The sequence below is a fragment of the Schistocerca serialis genome, chromosome 10 (genome assembly GCF_023864345.2).
Source record: "Schistocerca serialis cubense isolate TAMUIC-IGC-003099 chromosome 10, iqSchSeri2.2, whole genome shotgun sequence".
In the NCBI taxonomy this organism is placed as follows: Eukaryota; Metazoa; Arthropoda; class Insecta; order Orthoptera; family Acrididae; genus Schistocerca; species Schistocerca serialis.
The window spans coordinates 166015044-166042441 of record NC_064647.1 but is presented as its reverse complement, the minus strand read 5'-3'; the positions used below and the strand labels follow the sequence as shown (position 1 = coordinate 166042441).

Sequence of the window (27398 nt, the reverse complement as noted above, 5' to 3'; positions counted from 1 at the left end):
TACCGCAAGATATTCTTTTACCTATTTGATGTTGCTTTATTTAACACGTACATTTTGTACAATACATTGTGGCAAATGACAGAGCAAGCAGAATATAGGATTCACATTGCAGAATCATTGTTGAAAACTACACCTCAACCGGAATCTAATCGGAAGGGACGATTAGCATCCGGCGATATACCACAAAGTCTGCATGCGCAACATTGGGCACATTTTCCCAAACATATTGATCCAACACCATCAAAAGTAAATCCTGCAAGAGCTTGTGTAGTGTGCAGAAAGCATAAACGACGCAATGAAACAATGTGGGAATGCAAAAAGTGCAGAGTTGCATTACATGTGCCAGATTGTTTTGAACGATATCATACAATCAAAGACTATTAAATTCGTGTACATGTCATTGTGAAGACATTGCATTTGAAAATATGTTTGCCAACATATTAACGTAATAGTTCTCAGAATGTTTTGAACAAAATATTATACAGTCTTAGATCATTGCATTGTTGTGAATATTATTATCAAGATGTATTTCATCAATGTATGTTTGCTTATTAAGGGAAGTAAAATGTTTGTGAATATATCATTGCATTTGAGACAATGAACGTTTCGTTTCCAATGGGCAACTAACGTCATTATTTATGAAACCTGTAGAAATGTCACGTTACTGGTATCTCACACACACGTTCTTACATATCCCAAGGGCGGCTGCATGACTTCTGACACCACCAGGTGCAATGCACCGCAGCCTTAGCGTGTGTAAGTGCCGGGAATTGTAAGGCACATCCGTACCTTGCAGCCACTTACGGCTCACGCTAATGGAACTTAAATCGTAAGGCAAAAGGTTAATATGCAGTGATCACACTGTCAAGAAAATTCGAATCATATTCACAGAGTTGCTCAAATTCTTCACACACTTCCGCTCAATGCTGCTTCTGTGCATTGGTCCGAAGTTCGGGCACCAGTATTGCGCAAATCTTCCGCACAGTCAAGTCTTTCGATACTGCCTGACCATTTTTGGCTAGTCACGTAATTCTGACATTGAGTGAACACTCATACAGTGGTGTGATTTCAGTAACTGGCACATTCAAGTCACACGATTGTCCATTTGTGAAGTTGACAAGCTTCCTGCATGGTGACCTCCTCCAGACCTTCTCTGAATGTCTTGTTCCACTGGTTCGAACTGTAATCTAGACGACTATGTGGGGGTCCATGGAAGTAGCTGTCCTAACCTTCCTAGAGCATGAGGCAATTGAGCATCATACTGCTGGAAAGCTAAGGGCCCACAAACCCTCTACAACCGGTTTGACAGCTCTGCGACATATAGTCTCATAAGAAAAAAACTGCACCATATTGCTTTCCGGACACACCCTGTATACTTGCATAAAACTGTAAATTTACACATTTATTTAACAAAATTAGTTGTATCATAAATTACTTATGTAATTAATGACTAAAATATACAATGGACACACACATATTGAAAAAAGCCCATTTACTGATAATTCGCCATAACAAACTGCTAAAGGACAGCACTACTATGAGTAATGCAGCAACTATTCATTTTAACAAAAGCTTACTTATACAATCTCAGTCCCATTACACAAATTATTCATATCAAGTTTCAATCATATATAATGATCATCTTCAGATCTAGATGTTCACAATTCGTAAGAGGTTAAAATATTTGAGGTAAAAAATTAAGGTTTTCTAACACACAAGCATCAAACCATCTACAAACCTTCATGCTAGTACTACTATTAATGTTTCATGTAGCAACAGACCCCCGCCCCCAATAAACCACAGACCTTGCCGTTTGTGGTGAGGTTTGCGTGCCTCAGCGATACAGATGTGGAACCACAACGGAGGGGTATCTGTTGAGAGGCCAGACAAACACGTGGTTCCTGAAGAGGGGCAGCAGCCTTTTCAGTAGTTGCAGGGGCAACAGTCTGGATGATTGACTGATCTGGCCTTGTAACACTAAACAAAACAGCCTTGCTGTGCTGGTACTGTGAACGGCTGAAAGCAAGGGGAAACTACAACCGTAATTTTTCCTGAGGGCATGTAGCTTTACTGTATGGTTAAATGATGATAGCGTCCTCTTGGGTAAAATATTCCAGAGGTAAAATAGTCCCCCATTCGGATCTCCGGGTGGGGACTACTTAAGAGGACGTCGTTATCAGGAGAAAGAAAACTGGTGTTCTACAGATCAGAGTGTCAAATGCCAGATCCCTTAATTGAGCAGGTAGGTTAGAAAATTTAAAAAGGGAAATGGATAGGTTAAAGTTAGATATAGTGGGAATTAGTGAAGTTCGGTGGCAGGAAGAACAAGACTTTTGGTCAGGTGAATACAGGGTTATAAATACAAAATCAAATAGGGGTAATGCAGGAGTAGGTTTAATAATGAATAAAAAAATAGGAATGTGGGTAAGCTACTACAAACAGCATAGTGAACACATTATTGTGGCCAAGATAGACATGAAGCCCACACCTACTACAGTAGTACATGTTTATATGACAACTAGCCCTGCAGATGATGAAGAAATTGATGAAATGTATGATGAGATAAGAGAAATTATTCAGGTAGTGAAGGGAGACGAAAATTTAATAGTCATGGGTGACTGGAATTCGAGAGTAGGAAAAGGGAGAGAAGGAAACATAGTAGGTGAATATGGATTGGGGGTAAGAAATGAAAGAGGAAGCCGCCTGGTAGAATTTTGCACAGAGCATAACTTAATCACAGCTAACACTTGGTTCAAGAATCATGAAAGAAGGTTGTACACATGGAAAAGGTTTCAGATAGATTATATAATGGTAAGACAGAGATTTAGGAAGCAGGTATTAAATTGTAAGACATTTCCAGGGGCAGCTGTGGACTCTGACCACAATCTATTGGTAATGAACTGTAGATTAAAACTGAAGAAACTGCAAAAAGATGGGAATTTAAGGAGATGGGACCTGGATAAACTGACTAAACCAGAGGTTGTACAGAGTTTCAGGGAGAGCATAAGGGAACAACTGACACAAATGGGGGAAAGAAATACAGTAGAAGAAGAATGGGTAGCTCTGAGGGATGAAGTAGTGAAGGCAGCAGAGCATCAAGTAGGTAAAAATACAAGGGCTAGTAGAAATCCTTGGGTAACAGAAGAAATATTGAATTTAATTGATGAAAGGAGAAAATGAAGCAGGCAGAAAGGAATACAAATGCCTCAAAAATGAGATCGACAGGAAGTGCAAAATGGCTAAGGAAGGACGTCTAGAGGACAAAAGTAAGGATGTAGAGGCTTACCTCACTAGGGATAAGATAGATACTGCCTACAGAAAAATTAAAGAGACCTTTGGAGAAAGGAGAACCACTTGCATGAATATCAAGAGCTCAGATAGAAACCCAGTTGTAAGCAAAGAAGGAGTATATAGAGGGTCTATACAAGGGCGATGTACTTGAGGACAATATTATGGAAATGGAACAGGATGTAGATGAAGATGAAATGGGAGATAGGATACTGCGTGAAGAGTTTGACAGAGCACTGAAAGACCTGAGTCAAAACAAGGCCCCAGGAGTAGATAACATTCCATTAGAACTACTGATGGCCTTGGGAGAGCCAGTCCTGACAAAACTCTACCATCTGGTGAGCAACATGTATGAGACAGGCGAAATACACTCAGACTTCAAGAAGAATATAATAATTCCAATCCCAAAGAAAGCAGGTGTTGACAGATGTGAAAATTACCGAACTATCAGTTTAATAAGTCACAGCTGCAAAATACTAACGCAAATTCCTTACAGACGAATGGAAAAACTGGTAGAAGTCGACCTCGGGGTATATCAGTCTGGATTGCGTAGAAATATTGGAACACATGAGGCAATACTGACCTTATGACTTATCTTAGAAGAAAGATTATGGAAAGGCAAACCTACGTTTCTAGCATTTGTAGACTCAGAGAAAGCTTTTGACAATGTTGACTGGAATACTCTCTTTCAAATTCTAAAGGTGGTAGGGGTAAAATACAGGGAGCAAAAGGCTATTTACAATTTGTACAGAAACCAGACGGCAGTTATAAGAGTCGAGGGACATGAAAGGGAAGCAGTGGTCGGGAAGGGAATGAGACAGGGTTGTAGCCTTTCCCCGATGTTATCCAATCTGTATATTGAGCAAGCAGTAAAGGAAACAAAAGAAAAATTCGGAGTAGGTTTTAAAATCCATGGAGGAGAAATAACAACTTTGAGGTTCGCCGATGACATTGTAATTCTGTCAGAGACAGCAAAGGACTTGGAAGAGCAGTTGAACGGAATGGACAGTGTCTTGAAAGGAGGGTATAAGATGAACATCAACAAAAGAAAAACAAGGATAATGGAATGTAGTCAAATTAAGTCGGGTGATTCTGAGGGAATTAGATTAGGAAATGAGACACTTAAAGTAGTAAAGGAGTTTTGCTATTTGGGGAGCAAAATAACTGATGATGGTCGAAGTAGACAGGATATAAAATGTAGACTGGCAATGGCAAGGAAAGTGTTTCTGAAAAAGAGGAATTTGTTAACTTCGAGCATAGATTTAAGTGTCAGGAAGTCGTTTCTGAAAGTATTTGCATGGAGTGTAGCCATGTATGGAAGTGAAACATGGATGATAAATAGTTTGACAGGAAGAGAATAGAAGCTTTCGATATGTGGTGCTACAGAAGAATGCTGAAGATTAGATGGGTAGATCACGTAACTAATGAGGAGGTATTGAATAGAATAGGGGAGAAAAGGAGTTTGTGGCACAACTTGACAAGAAGAAGGGACCAGTTGGTAGCACATGTTCCGAGGCATTAATGGATCACAAATTTAGCATTGGAGGGCAGCATGGAGGGTAAAAATCATAGAGGGAGACGAAGAGATGAATACACTAAGCAGATTCAGAAGAATGTGGGTTGCAGTAAGTACTGGGAGATGAAGAAGCTTGCACAGGATAGAGTAACATGGAGAGCTGCATCAAACCAGTCTCGAGACTGAAGACCACAACAACAGCATTCCATAGTGGCTCACATGTTTTTGAGTTTTTGTTTTTCTTGTTCTTTCTACATGGAGATTATTACAGATATGTGTATTGTAACATGAAGATCTGAATTTACACATAAACTACTCAAGTCTGTTCTCATGTGTCTCTGGAGCAGAGCTGGCATTTCCGTAGTGTATCCATCATGTACTTCAGAAGCCAGGAGAGGCAGGCAGAGACCTCAAATTAAATAACTGAGCTAAGTAGCTAGCTACACACAGGTATTCAATGAATGAGACGATCTTCATGAATTTTTCACTGAAGCCAATAAATTATATTCATTTCTATGGAAATCTGAGAGTTGTGTTTTCACGTTCATTTTAGATTTTCAGCTGTATTCTTGTTTTGTTATGGTGGACACTATAGCTGGCAGTTGGCAGGAACCAGCTCTACATCTACATATACATCTATATCTACACAGAACTCTGCAAGCTGCCACACGGTTCGTGGCAGAGGGTACCCAGTACCAATTTTAGTCATTCCATTAATTGTTCCATTCGCAAATAGAGTGAGGGAAAAATGACTATCTATATGCCTCCGTATGAGCACTATTTTCTCACATCTTAACTTTGTGGTCCCTACGCGCAGTGTGTGTTGGTGCAGTAGAATCATTCGGCAGTAAGTTTGAAATGCCAGTTCTCTAAATTTTCGCAAGAGTGTTCCTCGAAATGAAACTGCTTTGATGTCCTTGGTCAATCCGACCTGGTACGGATCCCAAACACTTGAGCAGTTTTCAAGAATAGATTGCACCAGCATCCTATAAATGATCTCCTTTATAGAGGAACCATACTTTCCTGCAATCATCTCAATAAATTGAAGTCAACCATTCACCTTCCCTACTACAGTCCTCATATGGTCGTTCCATTTCATGTTACATTGCATTGTTATGCCCAGATATTTAAAAGACTTGACTATGTCACACACTATATTAATAATGCTGTATCCAAACATTAGGGGTTTGTTTTTCCTACTCATCTGCATTAACTTACATTTACCCACACTTTGAACTAGCTGCCATTAATTACATCAACTAGTTCATAGGCGAAGTAATGGTGCTAAACTGTTCGCTTTGACCCTGTGCCCATAGTCATGTTGTACAAATGGAGAAGATGTCTCAATTATTGACGACGCCTTTGGCACAATTGTTTTATTAATCTCCATTGCATGATGTAATTTTAGATTTTTTACTTCTGATGAAGGTATATTTATATGTACCGAAACCTTGGTCAAGAATTTTAATAAATTTTTATCCTGCAACTGTTTTAGGCTGTCATCCTTTATCGTGAAGAATTTCAACAGTTGCTGTTGCAGCCATGTTTAAAATCTTAAAAACTAGAAATTTTGTCCAAGTCATCTTGCGTCTTCCTACAGTCACTCAACTTCAACACCTTACCGTACACCACAGCATCATCAGCAAAAACAACCACAGATTGCTGCCCACCCTGTCTGCCAAATCATTCATGCATATAGAGAACAACAGTGTTCCTATCACACCCCCTGGGGTACTCCTGATAATACCCTTGTCCGCTGAGGGCAATATACTGGGTTCTGTTACTTAAGAAGTCTTAATATCTGGGGACCCATTCCGTATATTCTTACCTTGGTTAAAAGTCTCCGGTGGGGCACCATGTCAAACACTTTCAGGAAATCTAAAAATATGGAACCTGCCTTTTGCCCTTCATCCAACGCTTCCAGTATATTATGTGAGAAAAGAGCAAGCTCAGTTTCAAATGAGCCATGTTTTCTGAAATGTGTGCTTATTCATGGATATAAGGTTCTCCATAGCATGAAAACTTATTATATTCGAACTGAGAATGCGTTCAAGGATTCTGCAGCAAACCAATTCTAGGGATATTGGTCTGTAATTTTGTGGGTCCATTCTGTCACGATTCTTATATGCAGGAGTCACTTGAACTTTTTTCCAGTCCCAAGCGACTGGACAAGAGATTCACAATAAATGCAAGCTATGTAATGGGCCAGTGCCACAGAGTACTCTTTGTAAAAATGAATTAGGATTCCATCTGGATCTAGCAAGTTACTTGTTTTCAGCTCCTTCAGTTGTTTGTCTAGGCCAGGAATACTTATGACTATGTATAACTATGTCACCTATACAGGAGTTTGTTCGATAGTCATGCAACACTATGTTTGTACAATTCTCCTGCGTGAACGATTTCTTGATTTTGAAATTTAAAACTTCGTCATTCATTTTCTTATCTTCAGCTGCCACACAGGACAGGTCAACAAAGGACTGAATGGCTTAGAGATATGCATAGGACCAGAATTTTCTTGGATTCTCTGCTTGATGTTTTGTTAAGATATGGCAGCAGTAGTTGTATGCTTCAAGCATATATCTTTTCACAGATGCACAAATCTCTACTAACATTTGCTTGTCATCATCTGTGTATTCTCTTTTGAACAGTCACAGTGGAAACGAGTGGTCGGTAAAAACATTCAACAATTAAATTTGTCTCACCTACACCTGTCATACGTAACCAGGTAACTTCACTGTTACACTCCAATTGACCTAAATAGAGATGATATTTTTGTCAAGCGCAGTGAACACTCCCCATGCTATGGGCTCTAATCTGTCATTCCGATATATATTCCACAATTCGCTAAATAGCTCGGAGCTCTCCACTTCCGGTTTCAGCCAGCTCTCAGTCCCAAGAATAATTTGACTGCGAGAGCTTTCCTGGAGGGTAGTAAATTTGGGAACTTCGTTACAAATACTTCCACAGTTTATTGATAAAATTTTGAGAGTTGAAGTGGTGTTACTCTGAATGCGATCTAACTTTGTTTGCTGCATACTGCCTGGCTAGTGTTCATTAGAGTACCTCAAACTACTGTCTAGCCTAGAAAACACTCGTGTACCCTCCACAACTATCCTGCAACCTGAGCAGCAGCTTCCCTGATGTAGTGCACCCCCTGACCTATGAAGGGGTGTCCTATGAATCCCCACCCAACAACACAGGTCCAGAAATCTGCAGCCAAGACAGTAACAGAGTCGATGAAGCCTTTGGCAGAGACCCTCCACACAGCCCCAAATCAAAGGACCTGGTCAACTTTAGGAAGGATGCTGCAAATTGCGAGCTCCGCTTGCACCCTGCACACGAGGACAGCAATCTTCACCACCTCTGCCAGCCACCTGTAAGAAACGAGGATGGCCTCAGGACCGATTTGTCAGTGACAATGTGAGCCACAATTCCAGATAACTGCACACTGCATGCTCAGAAGGCACAGGCAAGGCCACCTCCACATCTCTGATGAGGCCCCCTGGCAGACATACTGAGTGGTCATTGTGTACGTGTGTGGATCGTCTGCGTAGAACGGCTCGCACACGACGTATTAGGTTTAAGTGCTCTGAGCTAGAGAGAGGAACTGTGACAGTGCAAATAAATTAGTGACACAGGAATATAAACTTTATTGTACTGCGATATTTAACTGAAGTTGTACAGCAACTCACTGGATGTGATTGCAGACAGATACAACTAAATAGTGGCCTGGCAAGGTGTGCTTTACTAAATAGGATGTCAACAAGACTATGTCCATCCTGGGTGCCACACTGTCAATCACTGTAGTAAACACTTGTTCCTGTGCGAAAGCTATGGCTCACCAGTTGTAGACTAAGTCTCGCAGACTGATCTCCACTATGAATTGTAGCTACAAACAGCAACCTCGGACCTCTGTACTGGAACTATTGTATGCCAAAGCCGAACAAGAACTATCTGTTGCTGCCTGTAGCTGCCACCTATCAAGGTGTGGAAGTCCATCTTACTGGCAGTGGTGCAGAGGTTTCTGATTGGGCTGTGCTTGTGGCTGGCAGTGAACTACGAAGCACACCTTGTGCCCCCAGTCAGAAACTGTCTCAGCATGCCAGCTCCGGCTGCGTCCATTGGCGAGGACACAAGACATTGGCTTTCCTTCCAGCACTGAACACTATCAATCTAATGAGCTCCACAACACGCCTAACAATGGAGTTCCCGATAACTAGTAACCCCCTCCCCCTTTCCCGTGTGCCAGTTTGAACCCTGCTGAAGCAGCTGCCATCTGTCAACTCACAGGGTGAATGGGCGAAGCCAGATGGCCAGTCCCAACATCGGCCCTCCACCCTGAGCAACATGAATGCATTACCACCCACCATTCACACTGTAGTGAGGGCAGATCCACTGTGTCACGTACACTAGGAGATGCCTCAGCAGCAAAGCCCACAGGTAAAAAAAGTAACACCTGAAGTGTCCCACGTGATGTGCAAGATTCTCCACCACCACTACAAACCAAGACAGCAGCCTGAATGTGATAGACCATAGCCAAAAGCACATTCAGCTGTTCATGAACTGCAGCCAGCTTCTCCTGCATCTACTGTTAGCAGTGAACACATTCCAAGCAGTCACCACGCATAGGAATCTTTCTGAAAGTGGCCAGACTGTTGTAAGGCTTTGATTATTGACACTGGAGTAGTCAAAGGTTTAACTATGTCTCAATATCTAAGCGAGGCTGGCAGTCCCTATTTAGACTGATTTTATTTGCGTATCAGAGAATCATTCTGTGACTACCAATCTAAGTGTCCAAAGAAATCTGTGAAGCAGTATGTCACATAATTTGTCTCACATGTCACACGCCAACAACAGTGCACAGATTCCGGTTGCGACTGCATGTGTGACTTCACGCAACACCATAAGAAGTGCTGACATACGGACTGTGGTGTCACCACCAGACACCACACTTGCTGGGTGGTAGCCTTTAAATCGGCCACGGTCCGTTAGTATACGTCGGACCCGCGTGTCGCCACTATCAGTGATTGCAGACCGAGCGCCTCCACACGGCAGGCCTAGAGAGACTTCCTAGCACTTGCCCCAGTTGTACAACCGACTTTGCTAGCAATGGTTCACTGACAAAATACGCTCTCATTTGCCGAGACGATAGTTAGCATAGCCTTCAGCTACGTCATTTGCTACGACCTAGCAAGGCGCCATGTTCAGTTACTATTGATATTGTGAATAATGTACAGTCAACCACCATTTATGGATTAAAGTTAAGTATTCCACCAGCTACGTCCGTTTTTTCTAAAGTCTAATTTCCTTGTCCTGTTCCAGACCTCATGCCAGCCTGCGTGAGCTAAAATGCATGCCTTTCGGCTTCCTCTAGTAACCCGATGTTGGCTCTCCTGCCAACCCACAACACGGACAAAAGGAACATTTCACGAAGTTAACATTCCACATCACATAAAGAGAGAAAGTTCTGAATTATAGCTATGTGTCAAACAATAGAAAATCGAGGATTGCTATTATATCTGTGTGTAATATTTGTAATTACATGTGAGAAGAACTCATTACATTTCTAAGTCAAATTCATCTTAGTTCCATATTATATGGACATTTTGATACACACCATTTTTAAAATTTCCTCCTGACATCAATTTCAATTAATTTGGAAGTGAATAAAAAAGTACTGTTCCCTTGATAACCAGACTACCACATTTGCTGTTAAAGTCAGCCTCCTCTGACTCTAAAAAAGTCTGTTCAGTGTCTTACATAGGAATCATGCATTTGGATATCCCTATTTCTAGCTTTAGGGTCTTCTTTTGCCAACATAAAATACAGCCAGCATAATCATAATTTTACAGCTATTAATCAGGTTTTTGTATGATGTCCCTGGGCTTTACTTTTCACATAAGTCTCATTAGCCTCTTCTCTTGTACAAAGACCCTTGTTATATTGATCTGGCAGCTCCCATTCCACAATACAATTCCATAAGACAGGAGTAGGTTCAATGGTGCAATAGATTTTAATTCACTACATATGCTAATTGCTGACTCCACAATAGTCCATCATCTATATAATTATATTCCCAGAAACTTACATTCAGAACAGGCATTTGCTGCAATATCTTCATAATACATGCCATCCCTTAGAGCACAATCTGAGGACTGAAAGGCATCAGATCTCCCATCTTTACATCTTTCTACCTTCTTTTTCATTTCCACATAGGAATTACAGCCAACATCTTTCATAATTTGATCTGCGTACTTTAGTCATGGTCTTACCCTAATTCTTTTCCATTGACACACCCATGTTTTATTGGTTTTAGGAGACCCTTGTGTCTCAACAGATGAGCTCTTATTTTTTCAACAGTATTCTGTAAACACCTTTAAAGACTTTGTCATTTGTTATCTTATCAGTCCATTTGATTTCCAGGATTTGATTGTAACATATCTAAAAAGAATCCAGTATTTCCCTTACCTCGGTCCTCAGAGTCCGGGTCTCCTAGCCATACAACCCCACATTCCAAACACATTCACTTCTTGCTTCACCTCATATCATGGCAGTTGTGTATCTCTCGTAGTGATGTGTCCACTTCCCTATACCCTGGAGTATTTTTCTTGTTGGTTTAGGGTCTTATGTAGCAGCTGGCTCGCTCCTTGTAGTTGAAGCTGAGTCAGAAAACTTCATGAGATCTGTCATTCAACATAATATCTGACGTATTTATCTTTTTCTTTTAATCTGACCTCTTGAACAGAGGTCCTGCTAACCAGTACCTCTGAAATGCCATGTGTAACTGACAAAAGGCTTGACTTCATCACATTCTGCAGCTGTTATTGGTGCAAAAGAAGATCTGCTCATATCACGAAAATGCACATCCACTACTTTCTTTTTACAAACACGTATTTCCTTGAATGGGTGTACGGATAAGTAGAATGAGCTGTGAATTTAAGTAAAACACAACTTTACATATCATATACACCTTGAAGGCTAAACATGACAATCAAGATTACAATATTTTTCATTTGTCATGAAACACTCTTGTCTTTTGTTTTCATTCTTGGAGAGTGCAGTTGCTGTCTGATGGTAAACCCACCACCAAGCTGTGATGCCAAAACATAATGCATCCCATCCACAGCAGGTGAAGCCCTTTATTTAATCACACCTTGCTCTTTTCCCATCTTCCGTACCTCCCATTTAATGTCTGCACATACACAAACAAACACCTGTGCACAGTATATGTTCCATGACTTACTACCTATTTAATATTATTGTGTCACATTTGTACTACACAAGTAGTGTGAAATGTCATTTGCCTAAATGGCATGCATGTAACACTTCAGCCCTTCACAGATGATGAGCATTTGTTGAGCTGCCTAATCACCCTTCTCTACCTCTCACTGTCTACAATGACATCCCTATCAACTTTTTTCCTTGTTTCATTTAACTTTGTGTCACATGCATTAATAAGCTTGTGTGACAATGTTTATTTTAATCTACAGCAGTAAACAAAAAATTATGCTGGATACACCACTCCTTTTAATGTTTAATACTACTATTTCAGTGTTATCATTGTGTTGTAATATGGGTATTTACATCACTGATATTTACAGGCCATTAAAAAGTGTCAATACAGGTCAACAGCTCCAATAAACCGGTCCAATAAACATGGTGTGTGCTGATGGAAGTTCCCATCCAACTGCAGGAAGTAGGTATCAGTACCATTTCTTGATCAATGTATAGGCAGGCATTCTTCACAACAGATTAATAAAGCCATGCACACTACTACAATGGTTAAATGGGGCTCAGTCTCTCAGTAACACATTTGCCAGCAGTGATCAAGTACATGACATCTCAGCAAAGACTACAAATAATGTTGACACATGTTGGCACACAGACACATTCTCACAGCAGTGTCTGTGAACATCTGGTGATAACATTTCAAGAGTACTGAATCCGTCAAAGAGGCCCAATGTATTGACCTTCTCATTTCCCAGATGTCAAGCCCCTGGACTTCTGGTTATGGGGACACTCGAAGAAATTGATCTACATTGCTCGAGTCAATGTTATGCAGACATTGCATGATTGTGTATTAACAGCAAGCACAACAAAATGGTAGGTATCAAAGGAAGTTCAATTCCCTGTTCCAAAGAGCATCAAAGGGACTTACTGTCATGGATGCCATCACATTATGAAAGCATGTGACCCGGAACCACGTTCATCAGACCTATTCTCTTGTTTCAAAGAGTAAGACCACTTCTTAAATTTTTCAACACTTTTTTTAATGCACCGTATATTTCATGTATTGACTTGTACCACATACAAACAACTTGCATGCCTATTATGGATCTGTGGAACAAGTACACCATAAACAAACAATGCTAGTGCATGAAGACTACCAAAATATCTCAATAACATCAATTGTAAAAACACTGAGAGCTCTAACACTTCTGTTTTTCAAAGATATCTGGGGTGTGAAATTAAAAAAAAACCATGTTGAAAGAGAGAGAGAGAACCAGCTGCCAGATTAACCAAAAAAATTAATAGTTAATTTGGTTGTTACAAACTGACAAAACAAGATAGCAGTCAAGATGTAAGCGTTTGGGTGAAAATATTCTACGAACAACACACCAAGGCAAGCAAGATGGCAAAAAACATGTTATCCTGATAAGCCATAAACTGTGGGACATGCCACCTTGTTGGATTCAAGTCTTAAGTTAGGTAGATGCAGATATAGGTTTTTGACCTAAAATAATAAGAAAGAAGAACAGTCAAACTTGTACCCAGGTTTCAAAAAATAAGTGAGTTCCAATGCAGATGGCTTATATGCACCGAAACAGGTCTGAGTAACAAATGATCTTAAGATACCTGATAACAGCCTCAATCAATAAATCATATTTGAAATTTTATGAGGTTGGACTGAATGATAAACAATTTCAGTAAGAGTTATTCTTTTTACTTCCTTGAAAAACAGTTGCTGGTTTTATTTTTGACTGACTGCATAAATGTTAATAAACAACATGACTGCTCACAGCAAAATTACTTACTAGCTCTTGTTTGACGAAAGTCGTGCCACCACCAGAACTTCCACATTCTGGCGTTGCCATTTTCTGAAAAACATAAATGCTACAATGAAGACAAATTGCAAAGAACAATCTGAGATTAAATCATGCACCTTAACAAAGTATGTGACAAGTTCTGTATTTGTGTACTGAGGAATTCCAGCATGTATTTCAATGGGCATTTTTTAATTTTGTTTCACTGAAGTTTCAACCAGTTTATTATTGTTGGCTAGAAGTCGACAATTAAGCCAATCCTTGAAATCTTAATTGTTCGATACATACATAGATTGTCACTAGGGGACTAAGCTTGATTTTACTCACACTACTTTCAGCCTGCAAGAATCAAAATGGTTTTCTTACTCAGTGCCTTTATGTATAGAATAAAAACGTGCAAATATTTGGAAATTCAAATCAAAATGAAATGACCATCATGTTAGCTACCCATTCTATAAAGCACAGGGTGACAATTATTGAAGTAGATAAAAAATATAAATTAGTTACAAACTATGGTGTGCACACACTATATTCTACATGTAAACATCACTACAGACATTTGGACTTAGGTTATGGCATGTTCAATATGCCTGCCATCATTGGCAATGATGTGGCACAGAGGAACAGCAAAATTCTGCATGACCTGTTGAAGTATCGGGACATTGGTGTTGCCGATGACCTGCTGAATGACTGTTTTCAGCTCAGCAATGATTTTGGGGTTATTGCTGCACACCTTGTTTTTAATGTAGCCCCACAAAAAGGACTCAAATGTTTTCAGATTGAGAGAATATAGCGGCTAATCGAGGCCCATGACTGTGGCCTCTGGGTAGCCCAGATTCAGAATGCGGCCCCCAGAGTGCTCCACCAGGACATCACTTTCCTGCTTCAATGGGGAGTAGTTCCGACTTGCATGAACTACATCTTGTCGAAATCGGGGTCACTTTGGATAATGGGGATGAAATCATGTTCCAAAACCTTCACATATCGTTTGGTTGTCACTGTGCCATCAAGGAATATTGCACTGATTATTTTGTGACTGAACATTGCACACCACACAGTCACCTGTTGAGGGTGAAGAGACTTCTCGATTAAGAAATGCAGATTCTCAGTCGCCCAAACATGCCAATTTTGTTTAGTGATGAACCCATCCAAATGAAAGAGGACTTCATTGCTAAACCAAACCAATCATGCGTATACTAATTCCCTCATACCCTGTGGCCAACTGTGCAGTTTGAACGTCCTAATGCAAACCATTCAGATGTTCTGATGATTTTATTTCATATAGTTCAATAATTGTCACCCTGTATCTCCACACCTGGAGTACTGATCCACAAAGTTTTGTAAGCATTGTAGCAAACTATGTTCGGTGTATCTACATCTACACTTCGCAAACCACTGTGAAATGCATGGCTGAGAGTATGTACCAGAGTACAAGTTGTCAAGGTTTCTTTCTGTTGCATTCACATGTTGAGAGCAGGAAGAATAATAGTTTAATTGAATCTGTGCATGCTGTAATTAATCTAATCTTGCCCTTACAATCCCTATGTGATCAATATGTAGGGGATTGTAGTATGTTCCTGGAGCCATTAACTGTTGCTAGTTCTTGAAACTTTGTATGTAGGCTTTCTCAGAATAGTTCATGTCTATCTTCAAGGGTCTGCCAGTTCAGTTTCTTCAGAATCTCTGTGACACTATTCCGTGGGTAAAACAAGCCTGTGACTACTTGTGCAGCAGCTCTCTGCATACAATTCAATATCCCCCATTAATCCGAAATGGTGCAAGTCCCACACACTTGAGCAATATTCTAGACTGGGTCAAACAAGTTGTTTGTAAGCAATCTCCTTTGTTGACAGATTGCATTTCCTCAGTATTCTATCAATAAACCAAAGTCTGCCACCTGCTTCCACAACTAAACCTATGTGATCATTTCAGTTCATATGCCCACAAAGGGTTACACTCAAGTATGTGTACGAGTTGGCTGATTCCAACTGTGACACACTGATATTATAGTCATAGGATGCAAAGTTTTCTCATTTTGTGAAGCACACAGTTGTACGTTTCTGAACATTTAAAGCAAGTTGCCAAACTTTGCACATTTTGAAACCTTGTCCAGATCTAACTGAATATTTATGGAGCTTCTTTCAAGCAGTACTTGACTGTAGATAACCACATCATCTGCAAAAAGTCTGATATTAATATTACCCCCAGAGATTTTGCAGATGATGCAGTTATCTATAGTAAAATACTATCTGAAAGAAGTTGCATAAATATTCAGTTAGATCTTGATAAAATTTCAAAGTGGTGCAAAGATTTGCAATTTGCTTTAAATGTTCAGAAAAGAACAATTGTGCACTTCACAAAATGAAAAAAATATATATTATCCAACGATTATCATATCAGTGGCTCTCAGGTGGAGTCAGCCAAGTCGTATTATCCTATGACTATCGTATTAGTGAGTCACAGCTGGAATCAGCCAAGTCAAACACATACTTGAGAGTAACGATTTGTAAGGATATGAAATCAAATGATCATGCAGGCTCACTCATGGGGAAAGCAGGTGGTGAACTTCGATTTATTGGCAGAATCCTAAGGAAATGCAATTAGTTTACACAGGAGATTGCTCACAAATCACTCATGCAACCATTCTAGAATATTGTTCATATGTTGGGACCCATACCAAATAGGACTAAACAGGGATATCATGCATATCTTCAGCTAGAGAGAGGAAATAACTCTGTCATATTTAGCACAGATGATAAATCTATAGACTGTGAAACAAACACAACACTTTTAGGTATGAACACCAACTGTCAGCTATTTATGTCTTGTTTTCTTTTAGTCTTTTATCTAAATACAATGTTGTACATGAATTGGCATGAATGTAACCCATAATATTTTAACAGAATGTCAAATGCGCTAGTATAACTAAGCATTATGGTTATGATCTTGAAGGGAAAAAAATTGCCAGAGCAAATGAAAAAGCTTGTTAAGATGCACATGTTTTTTTTAAAAAAAAAGCTGAAACATTCTTCACAAGTAATATATACTACACAATGAAAGAGTACTTGCAGGAATCAGAGTAGTGGGTAGTAATAAAATGGGATAACTACAACACCATGTAACATTTCAGTATATCATGGTTTATTGCTTTCACAGGGAAATCAAGTGTCAAGACATAAAATGCATAATAGTAATGTGTTTTTATTCTCCAGAGTTCCACATTTCACTCATCATGGGGGGATGCTGACTCAGTTTTTCAGGTGGACTGAAGAGCATAGCTGAATACATGCGGGCAAGCAGTTGGCTTTCTGGCCAGACTGCAGTTGATGCAAGGGACACCGTTCAGAAGGAACCAGCTGGTGCACTTAGTGTGTGCTGCAATTAACAACAAATTTATGTTTTATATTACAAGTTACCTGAAACAAATTATTTGTAAATCAGGGGACATTGCACAATAGGAGCCAACGAAATGTGGCAGTTCAGCTGTTATGACACTGACCTCATATTTAAGAGGGTGGAGTTTCTCTGTTCATTCATCTTGATTTGGTTTTTCTAAATCACTTAGACAAAAGTGTGGATGGTTCCTTAATTGTGACCACAGCTGCCAACTTGTCCTAACCCCATAAGGCATTTTATGTATTACATGTGTTGCATATTTTGAGCTGTTGACCTGCATTGTATTACCTTGACAGTTCCTATATCATTGTGAGATGGTTCTTGGATGAATAAAGATAAATAATAACTTATATAATCCTTCCATGGTACAGCATAAAATAAAGCATTTTTTCAACAGAAACCATAAAGTATCTAGTGTTTGTTGATAACAAATGAATAATCCAAACAGGGGGATTTTTTTAGTCTTGCGGATTCTATACAACGACTCTTACAACAAGGTGTCTGAATGAATGACTTTCCCTAGTCCTGACACTCTTTAGTCTAACAGTAGTCTGTATAATTTTTCTTGAAAAGTGGTTCACTCAGTCCCACCACTTTACTACTGAGTGTGTCAAGGACAATTTTCCACCATCCCCCAAGTGCTACAGCCCCAAGAGTAACAACACTCCCTTTTCTCATGAAACATAATTAAAAATCAAAGATACAAACAAACAGTCAGTTCAGTGTCAATATCTAATAGCTACTTTCGAATACATGGTGGCTCTATGGGGTAAGAGTTGACAGAACAGTTCAGCACTAAGAATGGAATATACCTGAGAGCAGATTCTACAGATAATGAGAAGCCACTCTTTTGCCTGTGAAAAATTTCAAATGTGATTTGCAACCCACTTTACCTCTTGAACACAAACCAAGGTAGAGCAACAGGGTAGACACATTATGTATCCTTCATTCTGTTTCTACTGAATTTGAGGAACAGAAAAACTAGAAAAGGAGAGATACATTCTATAATGTACAAATTGAAAACAATGATACACATTAATTGAAACTCAACTGCAGAAGACACTCAAAGGCAGAGAGAGTATTTTACCTTTTGTAATTTAAAATATATAATAAACATCACCAGATGAGATCTCGTACACATTTCAGTGTATCTTTCAACAGAAATCCATTTATTTCTTTCCGACATTAAATGAAATGCAGCTGGAGAGGATGTGTGAAAACCTTGTCAGGAAACAGTAAGTAAAACAGTACAGTTGTCATTACTGCATAACACCTACTTATAAACAAAACTGAAAATTTAAAATTAGATGTATACCATAACATACTATCTTGTCAATGTCAACCAAAGAACACTACCAAGATGAGTGTAAAAAGACAAGTTATTAAGTGTTAGGCAGGAGTATGTCCAATAATGAGCAAGAAAATTAAAAAAAATGAGTGAATTGCTATAAACAGCATCGTGAACCAACTATCCAAGGCAATATATACAGAAAACTACAATCCACTACAGTCGTACAAGTATAAAAGGCCTACTAGATCTGCAGACTATGATGAAACTGAGAAACAAATGTGATGAGATGAAACAAGGAATTCAGAACATCAAGAAAGATATAAAATTAACTGTACTGGTTGACAGTAATATAATGAAGCAAGATTAAGGAAAAAAAAAGAAAAATAGTATGAGAAATGTTAGGAGAAATTAATGAAAGAGAAAGCCACCTGCCACTATTTTGTACAGAGTTTAAGCATTGCAGATAACTTATCTAAGAGCAATGAAATATTGTTTTATATACGGAAAACATATCAAGACACTGGAAGGTTTCAGACCATCATACTATTATGCAATCTGAGATTTAAAAACCAGGTTTTAAACTGTGAAACTTTTACAGGATGTGGACTCTGTTCATAATATATTGGTTATGAAATGGAGACTAAAGCTGGGCAAAAAGATAGGAAATCAAGGAGATTTGCATAAGTTGAAACAATTCAAGACGGCTAACACTGAAAAAGAGAGAATTAGAAGATGACTGACAGAAACACGGGAAATAAATAAATAAAATAAAATAGAAAAGGGATGAGTAGCTTGGAAAGTGAATAGTGAGGGTAATGGGGGTCAAATAGCTCCCAAGTCAAGGAGAAAATATAAAATTGCAACAACTGAAACAAGTAAACATCTGAAAAATGAAATTGACAGGAACTTCAACCAGGAAGTGCTAGAGCAGATATGCCATGATCTAGATGAATGCTTGACTATCAGAAAGATAGGTGCAGGTATAATAAAGAGAGAAGCAGCTTTATGAATAACAAGAACTCAGATGACAAACCAGTGCTAAAGCTGATAGGTGGAAGGAATATATATTGAGAGGCTATACGAGGGAAATGAAGTTAAAGACAACAGTACAGGAGGGGAAGAGGAAGTAGAGGAGGATGAAATGGAAGATGTGATACTGCAAGAAGAATTTGACAGAGTACTCAAAGACCTAAACTGAAACAAGACACCCAGAGCAGATAGCATTCCCTTAGAATAACTGGGATCTTGAGTAGCACCAACAGTGAACAAATTACTCTACATGGTATGCAAGATCCTTGAGACACATGAAAGACCTCCAGACATCAAGAAAAAATTGTAACAATTGTACAGTTACAGAGAAAGCAGGTGTTGACAAATGTGAGTATTATGCAAACATCAGTTCAGTAACTCATTGTTGCATAATACTAACATGAACTGCCTACAAAAGGATGGCACAACGGGCAGTAGCTAATCTGAGAGGAAACCAGTTCGGGTTCTGCAGAAATGTAGGAACACACAAAGTAATACTGGCCCCAAGACATATCTTTGAAGATGGAGTGATGAAAGAAACCTGCATTCACAGTATTTGTAGGTGTAAAGCAAAAGTTTGAAAACATTGACTGGAGTACACTCTGTGTAATTCTGAAGTTTCAACGACAAAATAAAGAAGCAAAGATGTTATCCACAACCCGTATATAAAGAGGAGTTGAAGGATGTGAAAAGAGAGGTGGAAATGAGAAGAGAATAAGTGCAGGTAGTAACTTCTAACCAACATAATTCAGTCTGTACAATGAGTAAGCATTGATGGAAACAGGGTAATTTTTGGGGAATTAATTAATGTACAGGGAGGAGACACGAAAATCTTTAAGGTCTGCTGATGATTTTGTAATTCTGTCACACAGCAAAGGATCTGGAAGATCAAGCGAATGGAATGGATAGTATCTCAAAAAGATGAAGAGCAATAATAATGTATCCTTCCGCATTCACACCCACTAATTTGCTACATTCTGGGTTCAGTAGCAATAAGGCCAAGAAAACACATGTTGGCATATAGGGAAGGGGTATCTACAGTGGAAAGTATGGACTGAGGCAGTAATGGGGTAGGGACGGTTGAGAGTCAGTCGATTCATTCACCTAGCAATTCCTATTCCAGTCCTGCCATAGGCTCATCCTGTATCACCAGAGGCAGTGCCACCTGTGAAAGCAGCCATGTCACATACCAGCTCTGTTGCAATTTCTGCATAGCATTTTATGTGGGTATGATGACCAACAAGCTGTTGACCAAAAAATGTCCACCACCAAACTGTGGTGGAGAACAGAGTTGCCCACCAAGTGTGGGAATATACAGTATTGCTGAACACAATATGCTTGAGTTCAATGGCTGCTTCACAGCCCATGTTATCTCACACCCTCCCTGCAGCACAACTTTTCTGAACCATGCATATGGGAACTATCCCCACAATACATCTGCTCCTCTAATCCTTCTGGCGAACTCACTGCACCCACACCCTCTACCCGACATTCTCCACCTTCTCTGCCCTCTTATCTCAACCCAACCCACACCTTCACATCCATGTCATTATCATCTTGGGCCACATGAACTCACTGGCTCTGGCACACATGTGTCATATTCCTATCCATACACCTGCTGTCTCCTTCCAAGCCACCTTATACCCCTCCTGTCCCCAACCTATCCTCCTACTCCCCACTTTTCTTCCCCCAACCCAATCCATCCACCCAACCCACTTCATCAAACACAGCTCCTCACACCAGTCCACCTGCTGAACTCCAATCCCGGCACTATTTGTTAGATTCATCCAAAAGCTAGCAAGGCGTAAAACTTTCGTATGTACATATACATTTTTTTTAAATTGTCAATGTAGTATCATATAATTTACAAGTAATTGCCATAATTAACAGTTCAAGTACATTAACACTGGTCATTATTTGTTGTCTGTACACTTTAGATAAGTAGCTCGCTGTGCCTGTTTCTTTATAGTTTAACTGATTCTTCATCGCTGAACACTCTCCTTCATGATGGGATTTATAGAACACAACATGTCAATGAAAGAATGAGTGAATAGTCACTGTTTCTTTAGACTTAGAGGGCACTTCCCATCATGAACTGTTTTACTTGATATATGTCTACATTGTTTGGTCAACTATTCTTATATTCTGACTCACAGTTTCTTAAACATTCCTGCCCCAGAGGTAAATGTTTTACTATCCTACATGAAATATGATACTACTGCATTTTTTTCCAGTTTACTAAACATGTAAATCTGTCTATATCTTTCAGTTGCACTTTGCACTTTATCAATGAAACACATGCAACACTGGTGTAATATTCTAAAATATTTATTAATTGTTACACGAGCCAGTTTTGGCAGTTACATCATCATAAGATACAAAGATACATTGGTGCAGTGAAATTTTATTGAATCAAATATTTTAAACTAGTGCATCTACAGAGCACCTCCATTTCAAAAGACCAAAAAAGTTAATGTCAGAATTAGGTATCAAATAAGAGGGATTATTTTAGTGTAAATGCAATATAAGATTATTCAATTAAGATAAAACATGTGACACATTAACTAATGAACTACAGACAAATTACAACAGTTGCACATAGAATAAAATAAGTGAACAATAAAATTTGGTGAGATATTCCAAAGACGTGGCTGAACAAAATAATCTTGTTTTCAATGGGTCCTACATTACAAACAGATAAAATATAACAGTGATATTAAGCAAGTGAATACAGCAGCTGTGATTACACAAAGTAAAATTTTTTAACACAATGACAGAAATTAAATAAAGGAAAATGGGGCATGTGAGTAAGGGAGGTAATTTACAACATGCCCTTGGATGAGATTATGAGCAGTGTCTGCCGTTAGAAGTGGCGAGTAAGGCAACTGTGTCTGGTCATTCAGTACTAATTAGGCCGATGGACATGTGTTTATTAATTTCCATTATTTCAAGATAGTTCATCTCCCTTCCTTTATGGATGTGATGTGTAATACCTCGAGTTTCACATCATAACTATGGCTTCTTTAAGCAGGTGGTCTGCAAAAGTAGAATCTCCTTTTCTAGGTTTCCATCTTCCGTGGCATTCCTTCAAGCAGGTATGTACTGCACTGTCAGACTGACCAATATAGAATTTTCCATAATTATAAGTAATTTTATATATTCCACTCTTGTCCAAACCTGCCTTTACAATTGGGCAAAAATGGCCAACAGTGTTGTGCACATAAAATGATTTTTTTACATTCCTGGATTTAAGCTTTCTGGCTACATCCACTGAGATTTTTCCTAAGTATGGAATTGTGCACCATTTATTGCATTGTTGAAGTGGTGGGTCATGGCAGGGTGAAGAAGAGAGTACACATGTTGTTTCTGCTTTTTACACTTTATGGAGTCCACACAGATATGAGGATAGCCATTGTTTGACTGCACTTAACTCCATTTGGAAGTTGTCTTCACTCATGGGAGTCAGTATTAGGTGATGTATAACTGAATGAAAGGCAGCATGTTTATGGGTCACTGAATATTGAGAACTGACCAATATTATAATATCTGTGGTGGTAGGTTTCCTACAAATTTTGAAAGTATGAATAGAGTCACTGATGTTCATGGTTAGATCTAAATAATTTATGCAGTTACCCCAAACTCTGGTGTGAATTTTATAGCGTTGTGTTTAGAATGCATCACTGCTGCAATTATCCCTGGGTCACTTATACCAATTTCAATGTGAAAATGTTGAAAGTAGTCATATCTATTAGTCACCACCAATTCTAACACACTAAAGTGAAGAGTGACTTTCTGAACTACTTGCTGTGTGTAATTTTCACAGAGGACTAAGACTGATGACCAGTAGAAAGATCCAATTATAAGTTTATGACCATTCTTCTTAGTGAGTGTGGCCCCATTAATATTGCTTGCTATTTCTGTTTCAATCTCAGTGGATTTAGTTTCTTCTCTATGGCATAACCGAGAAGTCCAAATCCACTCATCTATTTTGAACCATGACGTCATCAATATGGTGGAAAAGGCTAGTTCCAGCACATAGAATAAGGCGATAATGATGTCACTACATACACGCACCAATAAATGTGAACAAAAATAAAAATGACATAGTAATATCTCGCTCCAAAAATAAAATTAAGCAAACAGGACAACCACGGAAAATTGGGGGTTTAGGGTGGGGTCAAGCTAAATATACAGCAATAAAAAAACACCACATCATCCTAAATCAAATAATGTAAAAATGTTGAAGTACAACATCCTGCTACACCAACAAAAACACAGGAATCGGACATTTCCTTTGATCTATATAGCTCAAACACAACTGTTGATACCAAAAAACAGACACCTACAACCCCCAAATGTGGAATTGGACACTTCCCTTGACTTATATAGCTCAACCACAGCTATCGATCCCAAAAAAACCAACACCCACAACACTGAAAAGTGGAACCAAGATCCCAACAACTCAAAAACCCATTTACCCCACATTCACTACATGAATTAAAACAACTGATCTACCATAAACACACAACAGACAAAACATCGAAATTACTATAGAATAAAACCAAAACAAAAATGACTTACCAAGAAAAGCCTCCAGCAATACCACGTAGGTTGGCCACCACACACGCAAGAGCAACCCCCCTTCCCCCATGAACACATGTGCGCGTTCCGCACCAACTACCAATACCCAAAAGCACATTAGCATGATGACAACAGAAACTCAAATGAACCCCATACCACATGTTAAACTCAGCATGTCCACATCTACCACCAGAGAGTACCATCAAATACAACACAACACCTACAAACACAACTAACTCAAAAACACCGCGCTGTAGTTACATCACACATCATACCACCATTATGCCATGGGTCAAAGGAGACAGGTGGAATAGGACATTTGTATTGACCCCATAAATCTCACTGCTGTCCAACTTTTTGTTTTCAAAGGTTTTTTGTAATTAGTATTATGGGAGCTCCATTACTTTATATTACTGCTTCAAAATCTAGGATTTTGTCATGAATACTTCAGCAGTTGATCACTAGGATTTTAATTGTCTCATCTGTAGCAGTGATATCTTTGAGTCTTACAGAAATATGTTGGGGTTTCCCTCAGCTACCATTATCTGGACAGCATGGAGAGTCACCATACCAGAAAAATCCTTCTGTGTACCACACATGCAATCAGCTACCTGAGCAGCAGTCTCTGTTGCATAGTGCACACCTGACCCGTTTAGGGACTTGCTACATTTCTCAACCCTATAAGATTATGGTTTAAGTCTCCTATTAACTAAGAACCAGGGAGACATAGTCAGTTCTGAGGACAATGGTACAGATTATGAGTGTCATCCAAACTCCATGAGCAATCCTGGTCTTCTCCACCTTCTCTGCCAGTCGCTGGAATGAGCCAAGTATGACCTAGGAGCTTAGGCCAGAGAGCTAATTTGTTGTGTAACACTCTGCAGAAAACCAGCACTGGCCACATCCTGTTCTCTCGGTGCCTTCAGGATCAGCTCCTCCAACATGTTGGAAGAGGCCCCCATGAGGCACACACTATGAGTGCACATGCCAATCCTTCACATTACTTCCTCCCATTTCCCTAAGGGTAGCATTATTCACAGCACATTTGAAATGTCAATTATTAGTACATTTCTATCCACTTGCTCATGCTTTTCGCTAACAAATCAGGCTCCCAGACTTGTGAAGTTTGCCATATTATCTCACGTTTAGGGGAGGATAGCACCTCATACTAAGTGGTATGGAGTATGGGTGTAGCAGACCGGCCCTGAATTGTCCCTGGTCTCTAACTTACCACTGACTCACCACACAGTCAAGTCAGTGAATAGTGATGGATACTATATTTCCTAGAAGGAAGAAAGTGTCTATTGAAGAAGACACTACTTCACATACTCCTCTTATCTCTTTGGTAGTCTGGCCAACATGCTCACCGGCAGCAACTTTCTCTCACTTGACAGCAGTCAAGGCAATTACAGCTGCTTACAAATAACTACTATCTCATCCAAAGCCCATGAATAGCATTCACAGGAAGGCTACATTGTTTATTTCAACGTTCACTCAATATCATATACAATATTTTGTGGAATGAAGATTATAGTGACAGAATGAGCTGTAGCATAGCCTGAGACTTGGGTTAGGATGAGAAGTAATGTGGTTACAAGTTCATCACCCAACAAATGTGACGTTATAAAAACACAACTAATCTACTCTGCTAAGTTGAGTTTACATATGCTTCTTCAGGTGGTCTCTCTTTATAGAAGTTCACTCCTATGGTCCATATTTGCTTCAACAGCAAATAGGTCTTGCAGACTTTGCCTTTAAGCAATAGAGTTTCTTAGTTTCTTGTTTTTTCTCTCTTGTATTGTAATATGCAGAAAAGTGCATGTTCCAAAATATATTTCATAGAGTTCTGACCATGGGAAACCCCAACCAGCAACACTAATTTGCAAATAAAAAAAATATACTGAAGTAACAATTTTACTGAAGATGGTAGTCAGTGACAACAACAGTATGTATGGTTAACTAAAATATGGTGATGGGGCAATATTACCTAAATGTGTGTGGGAGCACATAAATTAACAACAAATTGTGCTTTGATCAACACAGGGCCCTCCTAACATATCTGAAGTTTCCAGAACCTTGCTAATACAAGATACTTTATTCTATTTAGCTTATAAAGGTTCATTTTTGTGAGATACTTCTACACGCTGCATATAAATATTGTGCAGACTAGTGTAGTATCAATATACTGCTTAATGAGTTATTTTATACAATATGCAATTATGTTAAATTTTATATGCTACTCATTTGTCACTATATTATTAGCATCACTTCCCATGAAGAGTGGACGCTAGAGAAATAAATGGATCGTTAACTGCATACTATGAATACATACTATTTCACCTATGACATGGAGTGATATTCTGAAATAATTCCTCCTCTGATCTTCGCATTCCGAGAATCGAGAGGAGATTCACGAGGATCATTTATCTTGCAAAACCCATTTTCAGAAAGCTGAAGATCCTACCAGTGCCTTGCTTATATATTCTCGAGGCTGTAAAATTAATAAAAATGCCATATAATCCAACCCAGCGCAGAAAAAGTGACATTAAAAAAAAACAGAATACATCAAAGCTGCATGTGTTACATGCTAATACATACATTTATCAAAGCGAAGGGTTCAAAATTGGACTTCACATGTACACTAAGTTTCCAACAAGTACGGTGTGAAGTATATTGAAAACAATTTCATAAAGACATGGGGTCTTAATTGCTGTATCAATACATGAATTTTCAGTGAGAGAAATCTTATATGAACCAGTTGCAATGTACTGTACATAATAACCTACCAATGTAAATATTAGGCAATTTTGTCAGACATCTGAAGCCCCCTCGACAATATAACGTAACGTGGACCAAATAAATAAAGACACACAGCAGTTATCGTTATTATAACACTAATCATTTACAGCGCGAATGATCCGAGAATCAGTTCACGTTATTCCTCTCAACAATTCACTTCTCTTCACAAACGTTGAGCAAACACTGGATGACAATTCGATTTCGCACTTTTGTTGGTAAACAGAACATCCAACAGCAGGTATGCGCGATTAATTGCAATTAATCGATTAATCGCATCATTCTTTTAATCGATTGTGGTGGTGCAAACATTTCTCTCACGTCAATTTTATTTTACATAATCGATCATACTTGCGATTAATTGTTCCAATTTCTTCCTTTTATGTTTTTGAAAAATTTTCAGTGTCTCACACTTAAATAACACTCACAAAATGGTAAAAATATTAGTTTATTTTAT

The 27398-nt window shown here is 39.0% G+C and overlaps 1 protein-coding gene across 8 annotated transcripts in view; it reads right to left on the bottom strand.

Moving 5' to 3' along the window:
- Positions 1-27176, bottom strand: part of LOC126424880 (zinc finger protein 501-like) — a 141071-nt gene extending 113895 nt beyond the window's left edge. For 2 of the 8 annotated variants that reach the window (XM_050087708.1, XM_050087713.1), the window contains exons 1-2: positions 24146-26445; positions 13840-13902 (exon numbers count right to left, since the gene is read on the bottom strand). In XM_050087708.1, the coding sequence (XP_049943665.1) occupies positions 13840-13902; positions 24146-24223 (141 nt within the window). In that variant the 5' untranslated portion in view covers positions 24224-26445. Of the gene's footprint in view, positions 1-13839; positions 13903-24145; positions 26448-26477; positions 26637-26743; positions 26885-26931 lie in introns of those variants that run through there. The other 6 variants (XM_050087709.1, XM_050087710.1, XM_050087712.1 and 3 more) reach the window with 6 other exon arrangements.
- Positions 27177-27398: the final 222 nt, after the last annotated feature.